This window comes from Coenobita brevimanus, chromosome 15 (assembly GCF_032717465.1).
Source record: "Coenobita brevimanus isolate Jiangsu-jjx chromosome 15, ASM3271746v2, whole genome shotgun sequence".
Lineage (NCBI taxonomy): Eukaryota > Metazoa > Arthropoda > Malacostraca > Decapoda > Coenobitidae > Coenobita > Coenobita brevimanus.
In genome coordinates, this window is record NC_136968.1 from 879,453 (window position 1) to 898,538 (window position 19,086).

The 19,086-nt window shown below is 48.9% G+C and overlaps 2 protein-coding genes across 2 annotated transcripts; one reads left to right on the forward strand and one right to left on the reverse strand.

The window, feature by feature from the left end:
- The first annotated feature begins 7,994 nt into the window (after positions 1-7,994).
- LOC145390762 (uncharacterized) lies at positions 7,995-9,240 on the forward strand. Its single transcript, XM_080265560.1, has one exon. The coding sequence runs from the start codon at positions 8,121-8,123 to the stop codon at positions 9,096-9,098; it is 978 nt and encodes a 325-aa protein (XP_080121686.1). The 5' UTR covers positions 7,995-8,120; the 3' UTR covers positions 9,099-9,240.
- Positions 9,241-13,625: 4,385 nt separating this feature from the next.
- On the reverse strand, positions 13,626-14,729 carry LOC145390572 (uncharacterized). Its single transcript, XM_080265385.1, has one exon. The coding sequence runs from the start codon at positions 14,727-14,729 to the stop codon at positions 13,626-13,628; it is 1,104 nt and encodes a 367-aa protein (XP_080121511.1).
- Positions 14,730-19,086: the final 4,357 nt, after the last annotated feature.

Genomic DNA, 19,086 nt, shown 5'->3' on the forward strand with positions numbered 1-19,086 from the left:
GAGAGAGAGAGAAAGGCGTCCCGCTCGGCCTCTGGATGGGTGGTGGGCCGAGCCAGGGACTTCCTCCAGAGGGGTAGTCACTGCGGCAGTGGACGAAAGGCATACAGTGGTCGTCCCTTCCTTCCCAGTGCAGCTGGTGGCCGTCACTGGGGTGCTGCTCCCTGAGGAGGCGGCTGCAACTAAAGAGCGACTGGTGGCTGTCACTGCAGTGTTGCAGGGGACAACAGCTAAAGAGCGGCTGGTGGCCCTCTCTTCTTTCCCGGTGCGGCTGCTGGCCGTCTCTTCTTTCCCAGTGTGGCTGGTGGCCCACTCTTCTTTCCCGGTGCAGCTGGTGGCCGTCACTGCGCCGCAGCATGGGGCAACAGCTAAAGAGCAGCTGGTGGCCATCTCTTCTTTCCCGGTGCGGCTGCTGGCTGTCACTGCAGTGCTGCTTGGGACTGTACTGAGACAAGTTACACCCCAATCCTGGCGATGGCTGGCCCAGCTGCAGTGTAGTCTGCCGGGGCGGTGTTCCTGCTGGTGGCTGCATTGCGAGGAAGAGGGGCGCAGGGTCGCGGGGGACATAGGCCCGTCTCACCCGGGTTTTACGCGCTCCCTATGCACCTACCTGCGGTCTCCTAGGGTGCGTGTTGCAACACCCCTTCCTGGGCTTCCCGAGGGGGTGGGCACTTCATACAAGGGAATGATTATACCTGACTTCCAATCCTTCGGGACTTTACCTTCCTCCCAGGCCAACCTGAACATCTTCCATATCCATTCTACTACCATCTCTCCCTCATGCTTCAGCATTTCACCACACATTCCATCAATTCCTGAGGCTTTCCCCATTTTGACTTTCTTTATTGCTTCCACTACTTCCATCATACTGATCTCTTCCTCCCTTCCCTTCTCGCCTCCCTGTATTATAATATCTAAAAATGCGTCACCGGGCTCAAAGGAATGATTATAAGCGCTGATGATGTGCGAGGGAATGTAGTACTTGGCGAGATTCAAAAATTTGTTATGAAAATCCATCCCTGGACGTGGTTTTCACTGACATACGGTATTCATGTCACGCCAGGAGGGAGAGTGACTTGCGATTTATATGGTTTGGATAAGCAAACTCAAGTACCGTGCCTCTGAAACTGGAAAAAAAAAATAATCTGTGCCTCAAACCTTGCAACCAGTGAGTAAAATTGCACATTTCCCAAAGTAAGTGTGCATGCCATTACCCACGTCAGGGACCTCCTCTTATGATAATGGGAAAGTATTAAGTAAATTTTCTCGGTACGATACGTTGGGTTTGGGAATCTGCCATCATTAAGTGACTGCTGCCAGACGGAGGAGGGAGGCGGCGGCGACAGAGTGCAGCGGCTTCTCAGTGTGTAACCAGGCAGTGAGGGTGGGCGTAGTGTGTTTCTCGAGCCTCACAGGGATTTATCACGCTTATTTATCCTTATCGTCACACTGCGCTGGTAATAAGGGTAAGTAATGACTGCTTGTGGGTGTGGTATGATAGTGTGTTGATGACGTCATGGTCCTGGTGACCTAGAGTGAACTAACTGTTAATGGGGCGAGCCATTGATGTTCTCTGTCTGAGCGCGCACCCGTCTGTCTGCCTCACCACCCTGTGCTGCCTGCCTCACAACTGCCTGCCTGCCTTACCACTCTGCCTGCTGCCTGCCTCACCACTCTGCTGCTTGCCTGCCTCACCACACTGCCTGCCTACCTGCTTCACCACTTTGCCTGTCTGCAGCACCACCCTGCTGCAGCCCACCTCACCACTGCCTGCTGCCTGGCTGCCTGCCTGCCTGCCTCACCACACTGCCTGCCTGTCTGCCTGCCTCACCACCCTGCCTGTCTGCAGCACCATCCTGCTGCAGCCCACCTCACCACTGCCTGCCTGCCAGCCTCACCATCCTGCCAATCAGCCTCACCATCCTGCCTGCCTGTCTGCCTCACCATCCTGCTGCCTGTCTGCCCCACCATCCTGCCTGCCTCCCTGCCTCACCACCCTTCCTGTCTGTCTGCCTCACCGGCCTGACTGCCTGCTTCACCACCCTGCTGTCTGCTCACCACCCTGCTGCCTGCCTGCCTCAACACCCTACTGCCTGGCTGTCCACCCCGCCTGCTGTCTGCTGTCTCTCACCATCCTGCCTGTATCATCACCCTTCTGCCTGTCTGCCTGCTGCCTCCACACCCTGTCTGTGTCTGCCTGCCTGCCTCACCACCCTTCCTGCCTGTCTGCCTGCTTCTCACCACTCTCCTGCCTGCTGCCACCCCACCTTGTCTCTGTCTGCCTGCCTGCCTGTCTGCCTCACCACCCTACCTGCTACCTGTCTGCCTCACCACCCCGCCTGCTATCTGCCTCACCACCCTACCTGCTACCTGTCTGCCTCACCACCCCGCCTGCTATCTGCCTCACCACACTGCTGTCTGTCTGCCTATCTGCCTCACCACACTGCCTGTCTGTCTGCCTATCAGCCTCACCACCTGCTGCCTGCATGCATATCTGCCTCTATTCTGCCTGTCTGCTTCGCCACTCTGCCTGCCTGACTGCCTCACGACCGTGCCTGCCTGCCTGTCTCATCACCCCACCTGCCTGCCTCACGACCGTGCCTGCTTGCCTGTCTCATCACCCCACTTGCCTGCCTCACCACCCCACCTGCCTGCCTCACCACCCTACCTGCCTCACCATCCCACCTGCCTGCCTCACCGCCCTACCTGCCTCACCACCCTACCTGCTTCACCACCCTACCTGCCTCACCATCCCACCTGCCTCACCATCCTACCTGCCTCACCATCCCACTTGCCCCACCACCCCACCTGCCTCACCACCCTACCTGCCTCACCACCCTACCCGCCTCAACACCCACCTACCTGCCTGCTCACCACCCCACCTGCCTCACCACCCTACCTGCCTCACAATCCCACCTGCCTTCACCGCCCTACCTGCCTCACCACCCTACCTGCCTCACCATCCCACCTGCCTCACCACCCTACCTGCCTCACCATCCCACCTGCCTCACCACCCTACCTGCCTCACCATCCCACCTGCCTCACCACCCTACCTGCCTCACCACCCTACCTGCCTCACCACCCTACCTGCCTCACCATCCCACCTGCCTCACCACCCTACCTGCCTCACCATCCCACCTGCCTCACCACCCTACCTGCCTCACCATCCCACCTGCTTCAACACCCACCTGCCTGCCTCACCACCTACCTGCCTGCTTACCACCCCATCTTCCTGCCTCACCACTCCATCTGCCTCACCACCCCATCTACCTCACCACCCACCTGCCTGCCTCACCACCCCATCATCCTGCCTCACCACCCCACCTGCCTCACCACCCTACCTGCCTCACCACCCCACCTGCCTCACCACCCCACCTGCCTCACCACCCCACCTGCCTCACCATCCCACCTGCCTCACCATCCCACCTGCCTCACCACCCCACCTGCCTCACCATCCCACCTGCCTCACCACCCCACCTGCCTCACCACCCCATCATCCTGACTCACCACCCCACCTGCCTCACACCCTACCTGCCTCACCACCCCACCTGCCTCACCACCCTACCTGCCTCACCACCCCACCTGCCTCACCACCCCACCTGCCTCACCACCCTACCTGCCTCACCACCCCACCTGCCTCACCACCCTACCTGCCTCACCACCCCACCTGCCTCACCATCCCACCTGCCTCACCACCCTACCTGCCTCACCATCCCACCTGCCTCACCACCCTACCTGCTCACCACCCCACCTGCCTCACCATCCCACCTGCCTCACCACCCTACCTGCTCACCACCCCACCTGCCTCACCACCCTACCTGCCTCACCATCGCACCTGCCTCACCATCCCACCTGCCTCAACACCCACCTACCTGCCTGTTCACCACTCCACCTGCCTGCCTCACCACCCCACCTGCTTCACAATCCCACCTGCTTCACAATCCCACCTGCCTTCACCGCCCTACCTGCCTCACCACCCCACTTGCCCCACCTGCCTCACCATCCCACCTGCCTTCACCGCCCTACCTGCCTCACCATCCCACCTGCCTCACCATCCCACCTGCCTCACCACCCCACCTGCCTCACCACCCCACCTGCCTCACCATCCCACCTGCCTCACCACCCAACCTGCCTCACCACCCTATCTTCTGGCCTCACCACCCCATCTGCCTCACTATCCCACCTGCCTCACCACCCCACCTGCCTCACCACCCTACCTGCCTCATCACCCCGCCTGCCTCCACCCCACCTGCCTCACCACCCCACCTGTCTCACCACCCCACCTGCCTGCCTCACCACCCCACCTGCCTCACCACCCTGCCTGCCTCACCGCCCCACCTGCCTCACCACCCCACGTGTCTCACCACCCCACCTCCCTGCCCCACCTGCCTCACCACCCCACCTGCCTCACCATCCTGCTGCCTCACCACCCTGCCTGCCTCACCACCCTACCTGCCTCACCACCCCACCTGCCTCACCATCCCACCTGCCTCACCACCCCACCTGCCTCCACCCCACCTGCCTTACCACCTCACCTGTCTTACCATCCCACCTGCCTCACCACCCTACCTGCCTCACCACCCCACCTGCCTCACCACCCTACCTGCCTCACCATCCCACCTGCCTCACCACCCTACCTGCCTCACCACCCTACCTGCTCACCACCCTACCTGCCTCACCACCCCACCTGCCTCACCACCCTACCTGCCTCACCACCCTACCTGCCTCACCACCTACTGCCTCACCACCCCACCTGCCTCACCACCCTACCTGCCTCACCATCCCACCTGCCTCACCACCCCACCTGCCTCACCACCCCACCTGCCTCACCACCCTACCTGCCTCACCACCCCATCTGCCTCACCACCCTGCCTGATTCGTATTATTTAACACGGGCGGATCCAGAATTTGAATAAGGGGGGGGGGCAGTACCTCAACATCAATTCCATACGGACTCATTCCATCCTCTTAAAGTACCCTCATATTTTAAGTAGCTGTAGGGACCCTAACACTTCTTCCTTAGCGATTTATTAAGCTAATTTTATCTCAGTATCCTTTAAAACTACGTAAATTTTAAAACCAAATAAATAACTTACGGCAGGAATAGACTTTTTTTTTTTAATGCAAGGAAGAAGGAACCAAAGGCCAGGAGTCCGCAAACCGTTTCTTCCACAAAAAAAAAAAAAAAATACAAAAGAGAGCCAAATTCAATATGTTCACATATACACAAAATAGAAATAACGCAGGAATAGATGTTTACATGTACACAGAAGTTGAAAACCATGTACACAAAATTTGAAAACCATGTACACAAAATTTGAAAACCATGTACACAAAATTTGAAAACCATGTACACAAAATTCGAAAACCATGTACACAAAATTTGAAACCCACGTACACGAAATTTGAAAACCATGTACACAAAATTTGAAACCCATGTACACAAAATTTGAAAACCATGTACACAAAATTTGAAAACCATGTACACAAAATTTGAAAACCATGTACACAAAATTTGAAAACCATATAAATAACGTAGGAATAGATGTTCACGTACACACAAAATAAGTCGCTAATGATGTGGTGTTGCGTAGTGACACGTGAAATATCCCAGTGTGTGTGTGTGTGTGTGTGTGTGTGTGTGTGTGTGTGTGTGTGTGTGTTTCATTTGTTTTTATCTGACGGAACTGGGCCACTCAATTTGAATATTAGGACCCCTTAACACCTTTTCCATAGCGATTTATTTTTTATGACTGGTTAATATAATTCTGTACGTTATTTGTGCAGAGTATGGCGATATTGGAAGGATTTATGTAACACAGAAGAGGACAATAAGGTGTAACGAACAAAATAAATCGCTTAGGAAATGGCGTTAGGGAGCTTCCTTAACCGACGAGGTAGGAATGAGTCTCCTTGGTTACTAGTCAAATCAACCCTCTTGACTACACTTGTATGTTAAAATGAGTCTCCTTGGTTACTAGTCAAATCAACCCTCCTGACTACACTTGGCTGTTAAAACTGGATGAAAGGAGCTACCGTTACAGAAGATAGACGCCTACATGTGGTGGCACAGGTATATCTATCTATCTCTATCTATCTATCTATAGCCAGACGCCATAATCCCGTAAGGGGAGGCCATGTGTCTTTGAGTTGTTTTACAGGGAGGGGCACTAACCCTCCACCAACCCACTTGTTGACACGTAGGGAACACTTATGGGTTGGTGATATGGTTACCACCCAGCGTTGTAAATGATACACAAACGCCCCTCAAGTACTTCCCTATCCCTGAAACGAGGGTACTGACTTCAGGAGAGAGATAGGGAAGATTGCAGTCTCACTCTTCAGATGAACTTGGGGATGGAGTGGAGAGGTATAAGAAAGAAGGGTGTGTGAGCTGGGGGGCAGGGCAGTGAAATGGTGAGGGACAGGGCAAAATGGAGGCGATTTGTCTGCGGCCACCCCTCACGGGATTAAGGCGTCTGGCAATAGGTAGGTAAATAGGTAAATTTTTACAAGTGGACAATACACCCCCCAGGTAGTGCAATATATTTTCCTGGCAGTTTTTGATGCGATTCGAATGTTTCTGACTTTCGTTTTTGTTGGAAATGCCCCTCACCGAACACAGTAAAACTAACCAAACCAAACCCAACATACCTAACCTATCTTAGGGAAGTAATAATCAATTTCCGAATGGGGTAATGGGGGTTATTTGTGATCCTTAGGGACTATACGATAATGGTGCTAAAATTCCAAAACTGCATATTGTCCACTTGTGAAATAATACCGATAAATAGCAGTGAACCAGCCACAGTAATGGTCTAAAACTTTCACATACATCCTGCAGGTGGAGCGAGGGTGAGAGCAGCAGGGACCCAGGCTGTCCAAACTCAACCAGGGTGGAGTAGCACACCAGTTGACGTGGAGTGACAAGAGTGGAGTGGCAGGAGTGGAGTGATGCAGGACCGAAGGACAGATGAAGGTGACCCACAGGAAGGTTAAAACTCAGCTACAAACACAGCCTATCACCACCACCTCTCACACGCTTCAAGACCTGTGTTTGACAAGCGTATGGCCAGAAATTGTAAAGCGTAAGGCCAATTATAAAGCATATGGCCAGAAACTTAAGCATATGGCCAGATATTATAAAGCGTATGGCCAGAAATTGTAAAGCATTTGGCCAGAAACTGTAAAGCGTATGGCCAGAAATTGTAACTTGTATGTACAGCTGTGGACAAAAATAATAATCCACTCCAGTGCAATAATCAGTGACACGGTGAGCCATGATTTTCGGAATCCAGTGATATGATAGTAGGAATCTAACAATTTTTTCAGAATATGATGTAAGAGTTCCATAATTATTCAGCCAAAAAGTGGAATGATATTTATGACAGCGACTGTACCATGGATCAGCGCAGGTTAAGGTATTACTGAACACGTGTATGGCCAGAACGTGCAGCCTGCGTGTGCTTAAGTGACATGGATCAGCGTAGAGCAAAGTTTTTTTAGTGGGCAAGCGTGTGTGGGTACATTGTTGTGATGGACCAGAGTAGTAGTGAGACGGAACAAGCAAGAACTAATATATACACATGTACTGTAGCAGTGGAAGTGTTGCCATGGATACCCAGCAAGACGGGGCGTGGAATGATAGGGGGACCAGGGAAATCAAATCAGAACAAGAGATGGAGAATGAGTATGGCTATGGGGCAGAAGCAGAGAATGAATATGGCTATGAGGCAGAAGCAGAGAATGAGTATGGTTACGAAGCAGAGAATGAGTGTGAAAGTAAACCAAACCCAGGCAGTCAATACGGCACTAGACCAGAGCCAGTTCTGTATCCAAAAGCAGAACTTGGTGCCGAGGCGGAATGGGAGCCAGAGAGTGAGCTGGAGAGTAGGGAAGTCAAGTCCGAAACTGAGGAGAGCGACTGGGAGAGTAAGGATGTCAAATCGGAATCGGAGTCTGAGGGGGAATCGGAGGGAGGGAGCAAGAAACATAAATGTGAGGTGTGCGGCAAGAGAGTCGTTAACCTGACCCAACACAGACTGGTGCACACAGGTGAGAAGAAATTTGGGTGTGATATTTGTGGCAGGGCATTTGCACATAAGGCCAAACTAACCATCCACATGAGGACACACATGGGAGACAAGAGGCACAGCTGTCAACACTGCGGCAAAGGCTTCACGGAGAAGAGTGATCTGAACAGACACGTACGAATCCACACCAAGGAGAGGCCGTTCGGTTGTGAGCTGTGCGGCAAGGCGTTCACTCAGAAGGGTTACCTGAATGCCCACCTCAGAATACACACTAGTGAGAGGAGGCACAAGTGTGATGAGTGTGACAAGGCATTCATAACAAAGAGTGATCTCAATAAACACAAGAGGGTCCACAACAAAGTGAAGATGGCCGATGGGGAAGGCAAGACCGGTGCTAAGAGACAATCCAAGACCAACGGTGAGGAAAAGATATTCAAGTGTGAGGAATGTGGCAAGACGTTCTCACACAAGAGCAACCTGACCATCCATGGCAGAGTCCACACCGGGGAGAGGAGCTTTATGTGCGACCTGTGCGGTAAAACCTTCTCACACAAAAGCAACCTTACCACACACACCAGGGTTCACACTGGGGAGAAAAGGTTCAAGTGTGAAGAGTGTGGTAAAGAGTTCACCCACAAGTCCAACCTGACCACACACACTAGGCTTCACACAGGTGACAAGCGATACAAGTGTGAGGAGTGTGGGAAGGAGTTCACACACAAGAGCAACATGACCAGCCACCGCAGACTTCACACCGGGGACAAGCGGTTTAAGTGCCAGCTGTGTGAGAAGACGTTTACGCACAAGAGCAACCTGAACACCCACATGATGGTGCACACTGGTGAGAAGGACTACCAATGCGAGGAGTGCGGAAAGAGCTTTGCACAGAACAGCAGCCTTAAACGACACATGCTGACTCACACAGGACAGGGCACTTGTAACTACGCCTGTGATCACTGCGGTAGGGGGTTCTCTACAAACAGCGACCTTAGGGAGCATATTCAGGTTCACATTGGAGAGATGGTGTGTGCGTGTATCGCGTGGGAGGGGGTCTCGGAGGGCGTATGAATGCACGAACCGATATATAAGTAGGATTGTAGTCTGTGTGGTGTTGTAGGTGGCGTAGAAGACTTGGTGGTGCCTCATTCAGGGTTGTGGAGTCGGTGGTAATATTTCCCGACTCCGACTCCAGAAATTTTACAGGTATGGCTCCGACACTTGACTCCACAACCCTGGCCTCATCCTTAGTCAATCATTTTCCATCTTCTTACGTTCTGTTGTATAGTATCAGGCTTTAAAGTTTGTATAGTTTGCATCAGGAACATACAAAAGGATTATCAAGGTGCAATGTGTAAAATAAATCGCTGAGGAAGGGGCGTGGTAAGATCAGTGCCGTTTTGAAATACGTCCCTGTGAGAGAGAGTGTAATGGGGTGTATAGAAGCCCACGATGCTTAGAGGCAAAGTGGGGATCCTCTCTTTGACTCAGTGGTAACGTGCGTGCGTATGAAGCGTGAGGGCCGAGTTCAAATCCCGGCCAGACCAGTGATTAATTTAAGTTTCAATTCGGTCATCACAACAGTATAGGGTCACGTCTTGAAAAATGTCCCTGTGTGAGAGTACCAGGTCACATAGGGTCACAGGTCAACACTGGAACATTACATCACATCCCGACTCACTAGAAGGACACAGTACATGGCAGCTTGGTGAGGGGTACTGTTATGAGGTGGATCAGTGGAAGAGAGGGAGACCTGGAGTGTGACCCATGTAGTGATGATACAAGTCACCGAGTAGCCAAAGTGACGGCATGGAGTACAAGGAGTGAGGTGGAGCTGGTGTTGTATGATTAAACTGAAAATCACTATGTAGAATGAAAACCCTCAGATTTTAACGGCAATTTTTTTGAAACCGTAAATCACTAAGTAGAATTAAAACCCTCAAATTTTAATGGCATTTTTGACATTTTAAATCTTAAAGTAGAATTAAAACCTTCATATTTTAACGGCAATTTTTGAAACCTTGAATCACTAAGTAGAATTAATACTCAAACTGTAACGGTAATTTTTGAACCACATAACAGACGTATTTGGCCTCCCTGAATCACTTCTGACTGCGCTACGTAATGTGGGATGCAGGCTAACCGTACCTAATGTCCACAGGTGTTAAATGAATGACCATAAGAGAGAGAGAGAGAGAGAGAGAAGTTCCTGGCATTCTACTTAGCGATTTCAAATTTAAGCATACATCCGTTAGCTCCACGAACGGGCATGATTTGAAATTTGAATATGCAACGGTTAAGGCAGATGAAGAGATGTAAATACGGAAGTCATGGAAGTATATATATATGCAGAGATATCATGAACTTGATTTTATTTTATTATTATTATTATTATTATTATTATTATTATTAATTTGTTATTGGAAGTCACGCAATTTCCAAATATGTGAAATTAATAAAGATTTTGACGAGAGGACAGATGGTGGTTTTAGTCACCTCCATAGACCCAAGCCCATTTCAAAATTCTTTCTTTCTTTCTCTCTCTCTCTCTCTCTCTCTCTCTCTCTCTCTCCATTTACCCAAGCCGATGTTCAAAATTCTCTGTCTGTCTGTCTGGCTCTCTCTCTCTCTCTCTCTCTCTCTCTCCACAGACCCAAGCCAATTTTCTCGACAGTTCAATTCTCTCTCTCTCTCTCTCTCCACAGACCCAAGCCTATATTTACGACACTCTCTCTCTCTCTCTCTCTCTCTCCACAGACCCAAGTCCATATTCTCGACAGTTCAATTCTCTCTCTCTCTCTCTCTCTCTCTCTCTCTCTCTCTCCACAGACCCAAGCCTATATTTGCGACTCTCTCTCTCTCTCTCTCTCTCTCTCTCTCTCTCCATAGACCCAAGCCAATATTCACGACAATTGAATTCTCTCTCTCTCTCTCTCTCCATAAACCCAAGCCTATATTTTCGACTCTCTCTCCCTCTCTCTCTCTACACCGAAGCCTTATTTCCGACAGTTGAATTCTCTCTCTCTCTCTCTCTCTCTCTCTCTCTCCAGACCCAAGCCAATATTCACGACAGTTGATCTCTCTCTCTCTCTCTCTCTCTCTCTCTCTCTCTCTCTCTCTCTCTCTCTCTCTCTCTCTCCAGACCCAAGCCAATATTCACGACAGTTGATCTCTCTCTCTCTCTCTCTCTCTCTCTCTCTCTCTCTCTCTCTCTCTCTCTCTCTCTCTCTCTCTCTCTCTGAGCTGAATGAAATCGTTTGAGAGATTTTGACACCCCCGAGTTCAGTCATTACCATTATATATATATACTGAATGTGTGTGTATGATCAAATGTGTGTGTATGATCAAATGTGTGCGTATGTGTGTATGATGGAGTGGAGAGGTATATGAGAGGGGTGTGAGTTGGGCGTGAAATGGCGGGGTACAAGGCGACGTGGAGGCGATTTGTTTGTGGCCACCCCGTATGGGCTTAAGGCGTCTGGCAATAGACAGATAGATAGTATGACGTAACGATCCCTGTGACTATCAACACGTGACGTCATTGATTTTTGTCTGGGCGCGCACCCCATACCTTCCTCCCTCCCCCCTCCTAGGTAATCACTTCTCTCCCCCTCCCACTCCCTCCCTCCTGGCTAATCACTTCCTCCCCCTCCCAGTCCCTCCCCTCCCCCATTCCTACCTCCTACCTAATCACTTCTCTCCCCTTCCCACTCCATCTTTCCCTCTCACTCCCTCCCTCCCTCCCTCCTGGCTAATCACCTCTCCCCCTCGCACTCCCTCCTTCCTCATCCCTTTCACCGTCTAGTCACTCCCTCTTCCTCCTTTCCTTCCACGGGGGTGTCAGTGGTGCGTTGGTTCCCCAGCAGAGTCCCTGTTGGAAGAGGTCTGGAGTGGCCCTATAGTGAGTCCTGGGGTGCACTTGCTACAACTAGCGCCCCTAAGTCACCAGTCACTGTCGGACTCCCGAAGGAGGAGAGACTGCAGACACCAGCCACAGAGGGAAGCCCCCAGAACTCCCAGCCGAGACTTCCCAAGACAAGCCGGTGAACCGTCCTCCACCAAGAGCAGGCACAAGAAAGCACGCCTACTAGACCTGTTCGGCCCCAGCCCCGAGGGCCAACACACCGACAGAGGCCCCTCCTGTGAAAGGCCTCCCTCTACACCACCCAGCAGCCCTGACCCAACGATCCGGAGTACACACACACACACACAGTGGTAACGTTCCCGCTTGCCAACTGGTGGACGGGAGTTCGCGCCTCGCTCAGGTTGCGAAAAGTTTCACTGACAAAGTGGGTGGTTACTGTCCCCCTTGAGCAAGGGGACGGGTGTGTGCGTGTGTGAAGGTCACAGCCTTGCCCTTAGATCGGACTATATGAGCTCTCAGCTCCCTTCCGGGAGGGTAAAAGCTGACGATCACGACCATCAAGTGATCCTGACTGAACCAGTAGTGGTCCCGCGCCCCTACAGACAGCGCACACCTGACGAGACACCTCCCACACCTGGGTGCCACCTGCAGTTAGCTTACCAGCCCACTAGTCCCAGACTGAGATCCTTATACCTACCATAGCGTGTATAATGCATCCTATTGTATTGTGTCAAGTCACTGTATTCTTTGTAAGTAATATACGTGTAAGACTGGTGAGCCTGTGTTTTTAAGCCATGTTCCTCTGGTTGTCTACTCTGGACCCGGACTAAGAAAGAACCCAACATCAGACCCACATACTCAGCGAGCAAGAAGTTGATCTCAGAGTACATGGCATAACAGTGTGTAATACAAATTTTCATGTAGTTTATGATGCTACAGCTTTGTTATGAATAAGCAAATATAGCACGTTTGGTGGTGGTGATGGTGGTTAAGGTGGAAAAGCTGTATTTACTGGAGTTGTGTGACAAGCTCAGCCAAACCCTGATGATATCTACGTCACCAACACACACTACATAAACTCAGCAAGACGTGTGACTCACCTCGCTTGTTGATGTATGACGATGTATGTGATAATGTTGTTGGTGTTGCTGCGAGGTGACAGCTGGCACCCGAGCCAACATCAACACATACTGACAGGCGCTCATCACGAAGAAGTGCTATGGAAATGATATAGAGTCATGCTATTGTCCTATTCTGGAACTGAGTGAAGAGCCAAGTTAAAATGGTAAAATTCAGTGTTTAAACCAAATTGCTAAATAATAATAATAATAAAAGGAAGGGGGTCTCTTATGACTCAAATAAAATCAGCTGAACTGGTATACTAGAGCTGTACCCACCTTGAGGAGGTTAAAAACGAGTCTTATTATTACTCTTTATTGTCTTGATGTCTTTATTACAGGCTTATCAGACTGGACGTGTTCGCTTTCACAACGGAAATAACGGTTAAGCAGTAATATCATTTCAAAAAATCTCACTGTCTACTAGAGCATTTTTCTTTTTACGTCTCAGTTATTTAAAAACTAAGTTATTCATTTTTACATTTAAAATAAAACTTAGGGCATAATATCACTTCGAAATTTCTGTCTTCCCTTTTTTTCCCGTCCCAGTTATATAGTTTTTTTTTTCTCTCTCTCTCTCTCCAATCGAAATAAAACTTAGGACGTCACATCACTTCAAAATTTCTCTCTGTCCACCAAACTATTTTTTTGACACCTCAGTTCTCTCAGTGATTTATATTTGACTTCACTGTCCACCTCAGCCATCCCTATGTGCTGCTGTTCATGCTCCACCAACCTCTGCTTATCAGTGAATCCCTTTTTACACTCCACACATCGGTACTTCTTCTCCAGGTGGGTGAGAAGATGGCGATCCAGCGTGCCCTTGTGCAGGAAGGATTTATGGCAGAGGTAACACTTCTGGTCCCTCTCTTTCCTGTGTATGTACATGTGGCTTTTAAGACCGCTGATGGAGTTGTACTTTTTATCACACGCCGTACACGTATACACCATGTCGACGCTGTGAACCCGAGCGTGCAGTGTGAGGTCGCCCTTCTCACTGAACTCCTCCCCGCAGTAGCTACAGACATACTTCCCCTCCCGTAGGTGGATTAGCTGATGCCTCTTGAGACTGGTGGCCTTCGTAAAGCTCTTCCCACACATGTCACACTCAAAGTCCCTCGCGCCTGTGTGCACGACCAGGTGTTTGATTAGGTTGCTCTTCGCGATAAACGCTCTGCCGCACTGCTCACACCTAAACTGCTTGTCGTTGTTGTGGATTCTGGTGTGGATGGTGAGGTCATTCTTCTGTGTAAATGCCTTCCCACACTCCTCACACGCGAACCTCCTCTCTCCAGTGTGTATCCTGGTGTGGGTGGTGAGGCTGCTCTTGTGACCAAACGATTTGCCGCAGATACCACACACGTGCCTCTTTTCACCAGTGTGGCTCAGAATATGTTGCTCCAGATCCCCCTTCCTTATAAACGCTGTGCCACACTCCTCACACCTGTGGTTCCTCTGGCCTTTGTGGTTCAGCATGTGGTACGTTATGCCAGATACGCTGTTTAATTTCTTCCCGCACTCCTCACACGTGTACACCTGCTTCTCGCTCATCAGTTCACCTTCATCCTCCGTGGCTAATCTATCATCACCATCAGCCATGTCGCTCCATCCTCCCTCTGTCTGACTATCAAAGGCAATGGTTCCACTGTTCCAGCCTCCCTCTTGTTGCGTAACCATGGCTACACTTCCATCATTCCAGCCTTCAACTTGGGTATCCATGGCAACACTTTCACTGCTACAGCACGCGTATATATATTAGTTCCTGCTTGTTCTGCCTCGCTGCACTCCCTCACCATAACACATCTTCACTAATACAACCTGAGTGAGTTTCATACATGTTATATACAAGTCAGTCTGGTCACACACTTCAGCACATACCGGTCCTTGAAGAGTGAGTCAGTAGGTGGAAGTAATTCATAGTTTGGGCAATATCTTAAACTTCTTTTGGACCAATTTCAGCAGTCTTGGAGTCCTGCTTCATCTGCTGAGTTTAGACAGCCTCACTGCCATCATCCTCACTCCACAACGCTCCAATCCACCTGCAAGATACAGGTTTCAATCAGTCACTCCACAACACCCTCATCCTCATCCTCACTCCATAACACTTTCATCCTCTCCATAACACCCTCATCCTCACTCCATAACACCCTCATCCTCACTCCATAACACCCTCATCCTCACTCCATAACACCCTCATCCTCACTCCATAACACCCTCATCCTCACTCCATAACACCCTCATCCTCACTCCATAACACCCACATCCTCACTCCATAACACCCTCATCCTCACTCCATAACATCCTCATCTTTACTCCATAACACCCACATCCTCACTCAATAACACCCTCATCCTCACTCCATAACACCCACATCCTCACTCCATAACACCCTCATCCTCACTCCATAACACCCTCATCCTCACTCCATAACACCCTCATCCTCACTCCATAACACCCTCATCCTCACTCCATAACACCCACATCCTCACTCCATAACACCCTCATCCTCACCCAATAACACCCTCATCCTCATTCCATAACACCCTCATCCTCACCCAATAACACCCACATCCTCATTCCATAACACACTCATCCTCACTCCATAACACTCGCATCCTCACCCAATAACACCCACATCCTCACTCAATAACACTCATCCTCACTCAGTAACGCTCTCATCCCCACTCCACGCTCTGGGCCCATACGAATTGAATTTATTTATTGCTGTAAAAGGTATAGAGCGCCAATACAACGAAAGAATGTAAAAAATAAATAAATAAATAAATAAAAACGGTCCCCTAAATTCGAACCAATCACACTGACAAGGCAAAACCAGAAATTTATTGCCAAAATCGACTATGGACTGAAACGCGAAAATTACCAAGAGCAGGGATACAATAGGTCGCTAGTTATCTTGGAAATCGGTGCCACTTTTTTCAAATTCTGAGTTGAGATTTCAGGTGTCACGGATGCCTAATATCTTCAATTACGCATATACCCGTCTTACCTTCCATTTTTCATAAGTTTAAATTGACCGCCTTTGTCTGGGTGTAAATATTGTAACGTTGGAATGATCATATTCACCCCCTGAAAATAAATGAATAAATAAATGCCGGGAACATATATAATTTTTCCCCATCCAAAACTAACTAAGGCGGTGAGGGAGGCAGGGAAGGCTAGGGGTGATTGAGTCAAGGCAGGGTAGGGTAGGGTAGGGTAGGGTAGGGGTGAGTGAGGCAGGGCAAAGGGGGAGGGTAGTGGAGGGGAGTGGAGGGAGGTGTGCGCGCTGACAACCAAAACATTGACGTCCATATCTTTACCAATGGCACCAAGACCACAACGAATCACTGACACATAAACCACAACCGCTGATATCACTCTCTGCTCACCTTTCCCGCTGATGCTGAAGAATGAAGCAACACTGATGATTGTATGTCTAAGCGAGGACACCTAAGTAACAGCGACGCAGACGTACCTCCTTTTACATGTTGACATACACTGAGGTTCAATGCTAAGTTGCTAACTTTAAAGTTGGCCATCAAAGGGCGCTACATTAAACTCTAAGAAATATTTAAAACAAAATGATGATACTCTAGAATAACGGTAAAATGTTGATAACATCTGTATAACATCGCTACATTTTATACCACTGACCAACAGAATCTGGTGGTAGACAGATGTGCATGCCTTTGAAACCAAATCATAAATCGCTAACTTGGCAACCTTGAGTTCTGTGCCTCCCTGCGAATTGCCAAACTATTGCAAACGTTGCAACACTTGCTCCCAAGTGAACCATGACATTAATATTACATTCAAAGGCTGTATACTGCTAATCTTGCTATATGAAGGTGCTAAAATGTTAAAAAGGCTCCTAAATTTTGCTAAACCTCCGAAAAACAATGCCATGGTATTTCTTCACTGCAGGCGCTTAGATGTCGCTAAAATTATTCTTAAATTTAAAGGTCCTAAGATCTTGCAACCTTCAGGTGGCGCAAAAATATCGTTAGCTTCCACAGGGTGCTAAGATGTTGCTAAATATCCTAGCGCGCGCACTATAAAATAAGCGCCAAACTTGCTGTCTGAAGAGGATAATAGATTGATTTATTTAAATATTTATTGTTGTAAAGGCATACAGAGGAAGAAGCTAAGTTGATGGGAGGATAAAGAAAAGATCGAAGAGGAGACGGCAGCTTAGGATTAATGTCTTTCAATTGCATGAATGTTGAAGGCAGATAATCAGTTTTCCAACCTTCCCCACGAATACGACACACAGCAGCCCTAACACCTTTTCCTAAGCGATTTATTTTGCTTATTACACCTTAGCGTCCTATTCTGAGTTACACAGTTCTTTATATATCGCCGTACTCTGCATAGATAATGTACAAAGGTATATTAACCATCCATATCCAAAAATAAATAGCTAAGGAAGAGGTACCAGGCAGCCTCTTTACCCGATAAAAATACAAACCCAGATCTTCCAGTTTTGAGTTATATATGGCACCACTGGACTGCTGGCTTGCTGAAGACGGATATATGAGCCTGTATTCTTGATGGTATTAAAGTTAGGTAGCGGCGACCATCATCCACTCATTTGATGTAGTGCTGCCTACTTCTACCTTCACCTTTATCATTTTCTGTCTGTCCTCCTCTCTTCCTATTTCTCACCATCATCCACTCACTTGATGTAGTGCTGCCTACTTCCTTCGCCTTCATCATTCTTTTTCTGCGTCTGCCCTCCTCTCTTCCTATTTCTCACCATCATTCACTCACTTGATGTAGTGCTGCCTACTTCTTCCCTCACCTTTATCATTCTTTTTCTGTGTCTGCCCTCCTCTCTTCCTATTTCTCACCATCATTCACTCCCTTGATGTAGTGCTGCCTACTTCTTCCTTCACCTTTATCATTCTTTTTCTGTGTCTGCCCTCCTCTCCTCCTATCTCACCATCATCCACTCACTTGATGTAGTGCTGCCTACTTCTTCCCTCACCTTTATCATTCTTTTTCTGTGTCTGCCCTCCTCTCTTCCTATTTCTCACCATCATCCACTCACTTCATGTAGTGCTGCCTACTTCTTCCTTCACCTTTATCATTCTTTTTCTGTGTCTGTCCTCCTCTCTTCCTATTTCTCCCATCTTTCCTGTCACTTTTTATTACTCTTCTTTCCTTTTCAGGTGACATTACATTGAGTGACAAGCCTAATGGTTTCCTGTAAGCCCCTCTCTCTCATATACCTCTCCACTCCATCCCTCCACCTCTTGCCCTAAAATTACCTCTCTCTCCATCTTGAATGCTGCGTCGTAACAAGAGATAACCACAAAATATGATGCTAGTCATGAAGAAGTGCTGTGCAGAGGATGTAGAGCCGTAGTATTGTCTTTTTCTGACACCGAGATATGTGAAATAAGTTGCAGGAAAAAACTCTAGGCCATGTTAACGTGAAAGGAGTATAGTTTGAATTATTAATCTTGTGACTCTGCCTGACACTCCTAGACCTTCTCCTTGCATCTCTTGGCTGCTTGATCTCTGGCAGCCTCCCTACCGATGTACATAAAAAATAAATACAAAGCACATATTTATTTATTCATTACTGTGGCTACAAAGGACAGTACAAATTACATATGTACTCTTTAATGAAGGCCTCAGTGTAAGCTATATCTAGTACATTTCAGAGAGAGAGAGACAGACAGACAGACAGACAGACTGACAGAGAGTGTGTGTGTGTGTGTGTGTGTGTGTGTGTGTGTGTGTGAGAGAGAGAGAGAGAGAGAGACAGAGACAGAGACAGAGAGTGTGTGTGTGTGTGTGTGTGTGTGTGTGTGTGTGTGTGTGTGTGTGTGTGTGTGTGTGTGTGTGAGAGAGAGAGAGAGAGAATCACACAAGCCCCACTACCCCTCTACATACAAACACTACAACTCACTATTTGACCCACCTACAAAGACCTTCACAACTGGAATGTTAAAATAATCACAACAGTATTCTTCACAGTTAAAGCTCCCTAACACCACTCCCTAAGTGATTTATTTTATTTATTACTCCTTACCATGCTCTAGTCTGTCATTTAAATCACTCAATTATT